General features: G+C 40.0%; 1 protein-coding gene across 4 annotated transcripts in view; it reads right to left on the bottom strand.

Annotated features, from left to right (window-relative positions):
• Nucleotides 1-4,321, bottom strand: part of LRP1B (LDL receptor related protein 1B) — a 1,898,953-nt gene extending 1,894,632 nt beyond the window's left edge. For 2 of the 4 annotated variants that reach the window (XM_040474970.1, XM_040474968.1), the window contains exon 1: nt 3,155-4,318. In XM_040474970.1, coding sequence (XP_040330904.1) covers nt 3,155-3,338 — 184 coding nt within the window. In that variant the 5' untranslated portion in view covers nt 3,339-4,318. Of the gene's footprint in view, nt 1-3,154 lie in introns of all 4 variants that reach the window. The other 2 variants (XM_040474969.1, XM_040474971.1) reach the window with 2 other exon arrangements.
• Nucleotides 4,322-5,036: the final 715 nt, after the last annotated feature.

A 5,036-nucleotide genomic window follows, 5' to 3' on the forward strand; every position in this document is an offset into this window, starting at 1 on the left:
AGAAGAAGAAGAAGAAGAAGAAGAAGAAGAAGAAGAAGAAGAAGAAGAAGAAGAAGAAGAAGAAATCTCAAAGATTACACAGACTTCTTCAAAACAAAACTTTAGTTTACAGGATATATGGGTCGTAGTTCATTCTTCCTTGAGGGGAGGAAGATTAAAATTTTGACATGCACATGATTGCCACTTTTAGAGGGTTTTATGGACATATACATTTAGATGATTATAACAGCATGAACTTTAATTATTTGGAAATATGTTTCACCTTCTTATCTGACCCAGGAATTTTTTAAAAGAGACTAGTTTTAGGTCTCTCAATCCCCTTTATTTGCAGAAAATTTGACAATTTAAAATACACTTCCTTTTAAGTCTTAATCCCTATCAAGCAACACTTTGATATGATATGACATTGTAATATGACACATTGGTTGATCCTAAGTGAATATGATTTATCCTTCACGTTTTGCTGTTAAGAGTTACAAAGATGTTTCCCTTTTTAGATGTGATGAAATCTAACAAGAACTGACATGTACATTATCTTAACTCTGTATCAAAATCAATATAAACCAAGAAAATAAACAATGTAGAATTAGAAGGAAAAGTAGATGTATGTAGATTGAACACAAGCATATAAGTTAAAGTATTCTGTTTAAAAAAATGTTTGATAAACTTACAAACCAAAGAGCAACACAGGCAGAAGGTAATCCAAGTATTTCTATCTAATTCATACAGTTTAAAAGTCACCCATTACCCAATACATATTTGGAGAACCTGAAAGTAATTTCTCATTTTCAGGAACGAAGCAACTCCTGCACTACAAAACACACCTGTGTAATTCACATGCCTATTTTATTCCTCAAGGACAATTGACATAAGCCTGTGCAAAAAGCTACATCTCATTAACCTCTTTCTTGAGTTTATATTCCTATATTGTCTGTTTCAGCATTTCACTGAGGAAAGTTTGCCATAATGCAGCAGCACCTTCTTTTTCAACTTTAAACAGGATTTCTCCCCCACCGCCCCTCCTTTTCCAAATGAGACACACCCTTTTTACTTTTGATAGAAAGCTCTGGCAATTTTAACTCCTTTCTAACAGTTTGGAAAGTTGTGTTAAATATATATGATAGTGGCAAAGTGTTGGTCTACAACTATTTTGACTTGTGCTATCTGATAACAGTACTTTTGATGTAGTCATGGTGATATACGACACTATTTCAGTTCTAGGAAAAAGGTAACAATCGTTTTCCATATGCCCTGTTTATGTCTTAGATGTCCCTCTCCCTCATGGATCTAAATGTGCACCAAATTGTAATCTTTTTAGTTATTTAGTTTTCTATCTCAGGAGAAAATCCAGGGTCTACAGCTTAACTTTTTATGATTTATACAATTCTCTTCAGGTATTCGTTCTAATCATTGCAGCAACAACTCTCTCCCTCATAAACACATCCCAAACCACTGAGGACTTAGCTCTAGATGAGGTCAAATTTGCAGAGACTGGGGACTCAATCAGAAAAAGCCCAATAGCAGGAGTCTGCAGTGCCATTATATTTTGCTAGCTCACAGGGCTGAAAAGCTTCATTCTGTTCATCTGCTCTGGTCCAACTTCAAAGATTCTTCCTAAGAAAGGTTGAGAGCTGATTGTTCCAGATCAAAGACATCATCATTTCAAGTTAGAGCTATGTGCTTCCATTTTATCAGTATAGTTTTCAACCATTCCACACCAACTTCAAGGTAAGTTAAGACAAGTTTAGAAGCTATATAGTTAGGTAGCAATGGTATGTTTAAAAGATTATCATTCAGTGAATGTCAGATTTTCTAAAGGAACTAGTATCAGTCTCACTACTGGTAAAAGAAATCTGCTCAACATTATAATGACTATAACCTGGTTGCCAACAGCAGGCTGGGTAGAAACACTACAATTCATTCCCCTGTTCTTTCTTTTCTATAATGAAACAATAATTTTTAGTCAGTTCATAATTCACTTCATATAAACACATCACTAAATCTCCCAATGCAAGATTTTGCCTATTTACTTGACATTGGGATCCATATATCCTTTCTATCTTTGTTACTTCTCTTTTTTTCTAATTAAACATTGACAACAAACCAAAATATTACATACGTGTGTGTCTGTGTGTATATATATATATATATATATATATATATATATATATATGAAAGATACTCCCGATTTTACTTTAGGGAGTTAACCATTCCAAGGCTAGCCGCCCAAATATTCATCTACCTTTTTTTTTTTTTTTCATTTTTTTCACCCGTGCGACTGTTGTCAAAGATCATCTAACTTGCACAGGGATTCCTGGGTTTCCAGATCAAAAGTTTATACAATCTAGGCTTATTAACTAACATTCCCACCTCCTCTCTCCTCTTCTCCTTACATTCCCATTTCAACTTCCACCACTCATCAGCTATTTGGGGAAGAAAAAAAAAAACCATAAAACAAACAAACAAACAAAAATAAACAATGGGAAAATGCCAGTAGCGGGTAAGCGTCTCCTGGTACCATGAGCTGTGTCACAGACCTTCATAATCAAAAAAGTCAAGTTCAAGCGGGTACCTGCGCCCAGAAGCTCTCTGAAAGCCTAAGCCTCTCCGCTGAGACACTAATCTCTCCTGAGTCTGCCTCAGGAAGGGGCTACAGAAACGAAAGGGGCTCGAGCGGCCGCTTTCTCCCCTCCACACACCCTGGGTGCATCAGGTAGGGAAGTTAACCAGGAGCTAAGTTGAGGGAACACACACAACGCGGAGAATCCGGAACCTGCAAAAGCTCGCAGCTGTGAGAGTCAGTGCGCAGCAAGTCTTGGAAAAGAGAATTCCGATCCCAACATCTGCAGCGCTTGGGTTGCGCGGGCAGAAGCGCGCAGTCCAAGTCCAAACGCTCCCGGGGGGGTACAAAATCAGGACCGGTAAATGGCCAAAGGAAAAAGCTGGGGGTGGGAGGAAGCCGAGGACTCTGGCACCTGGTTCGGAAATCCACCACTGCACCTCTCACCCCAACGAGGCCAGCGATACAGTGGCCAACCAGTCCTGGGGAGCGGGGCCACAAGGACTTAAGTTTCACACTCACTTATCTACAAGCATCGCCCAGCAGGAAAGCCCGAGGAGGAAAGGGGAAACCAGGAGGGAGCTATTTCCTTACCTCGGTCGGCTCCCACGGTCAGCACCTTTTCGATAGGAAATAATCCCGAGAGAGTGAGTAAGGCGAGGAGAAACTCGGACATTGTGGTCGCCCGGTAAGGAAGCCTGAGCTGGAGACTGCTCCGCGGCGCCCTCGGCCCGGCGGCGGCGGCGGCAGCTCGGAGCCCCGAATCGAGCAGCGTCATTTACAAATGTCACTGGAAATTCTTCAGCTCAATGAGCCCAGCCAGTCCGCCTTCTCCTGCCTGGAGCAGGATGTGGAAGGTGTACGGATGCGCGCGTGTGGGAGGGAGAGAGTGTGTGTGAGAGCGAGCGAGCCGCTCGTGTGTCTTGACTTTTCAATGCAGGGTACGTCTGATCTTACATCACGCAAAGAGGGGCAGTGAGAGATGCCAGCGGATGGGAATTCACTGATTAATCACCGAATCCACCACACACCCCTCCGTCGTCCACATAAATCACATCTATTACTTAGTGAGAGGCATTTAACACAACAGGAAAATACCACCGCGAACTGAGAGCACCACAAATCACAATTATTTCGGTCTCCTTGAAGGGAAAGTAACTCCAAAGCTGGTTCTGTAGGGATTTGGGTCTTTAGAGAAGGGGGAGACTTCTGCATTGGGCTGAGCCACCCAGGCCCGCCTAGGAAGCTCCGCATTTAACAGCCACCTCGGAATTATCAGCTACAGCGCTGGGATGCTTCTCTCGGCAAAGCGGATTTGATCCCTTCTCTCCCTGGAAGCTTCCTTACCGGGAAGGAAGGACAAGCCAAGTCATTGAGCTTCTCTTAGGGAAATGGTTTCCTCTGCTCCACACACAAATGCGATGTTTTCTGAATTGCGCTTTTAACTTTTATGCTGAGTAGCATCTTGGGGCAAAGATGCAAAATTTAGTGACTCAGCAGAAACAACAACAGCAACAAAAAACCCAAACAACCCCAAAGTCATTACCCCTTGCAAAAGAAGGGAAAATGAATGGAAAGAGGTCCCTAAGCAGGGAATCATAGAGCAAAGGATTGGCAGTTTGTTTTGCAGTCTATTTCCCTCTTTAAAAATGTTCCTCGAACCATTTTAAACATGTTTTGAGGATTTTTAAATTGTTTCTGTTGTGTTTTTTTTTTTTTCTTTCTCCACATGGTGCAGTTATAAAACTTTACCAAACCATCCAAGGCATGAACATGAATCAGTGGAATTAAAAAAAAAAAAAAAGTTGTTTTAATGACCACTTGAGGTTAATATAATCATCCCCAAACCTACAATTTTAGTTAAACATTCAGAGATGGCTAAGGAGTTAAAACTCAGAAATATTAATAGTTGAAGGCTTATTTTTCCTTGTAACATCTATAATTCTTGACTAAGCACTAAGGTTGAAAAACATGTATTCTAAATATGCATTAATATTTGATATTTTAAAACTTCAAATGGATGTAAGGCAAACTATAAGAAAAGAACAAAACTAAGGAACAGGATGATTGAGAAACAAATGGAAGATACCTTAAGTACTTTGTGCAGTTTACTGGTTGACACAATATAGACGAATGCTAGCACTATGAGCTAGCTGTTCCTGAGAGCAAAATACTCAGAAACATATTTGGCTGTTCCTTAGAAGTCATTAAAATTAGACTGGATCAAAGAACACAGAGGTGACTCTACGGGAAATTACCAAGAACCTGTGAAATTTGCCTTTTTATACTTACTCTGTGATTGTAAAATATGTCCTTTATGTCATTTTTGCCACATTGTAAATTTTAAAGTTGACTTTCCCTTGTATATCAAACCATTTAGTGTCTAAAAAGATGACTCCTTCCATCTTTAAAAGTGTATGTTTTCTTCTCTTCTAAAGTTGTTACATGTGTGATTTCACCTATTATTTTTACTGTT

The sequence above is a fragment of the Herpailurus yagouaroundi genome, unplaced genomic scaffold (genome assembly GCF_014898765.1).
Source record: "Herpailurus yagouaroundi ecotype Mexico unplaced genomic scaffold, PumYag 140, whole genome shotgun sequence".
Lineage (NCBI taxonomy): Eukaryota > Metazoa > Chordata > Mammalia > Carnivora > Felidae > Herpailurus > Herpailurus yagouaroundi.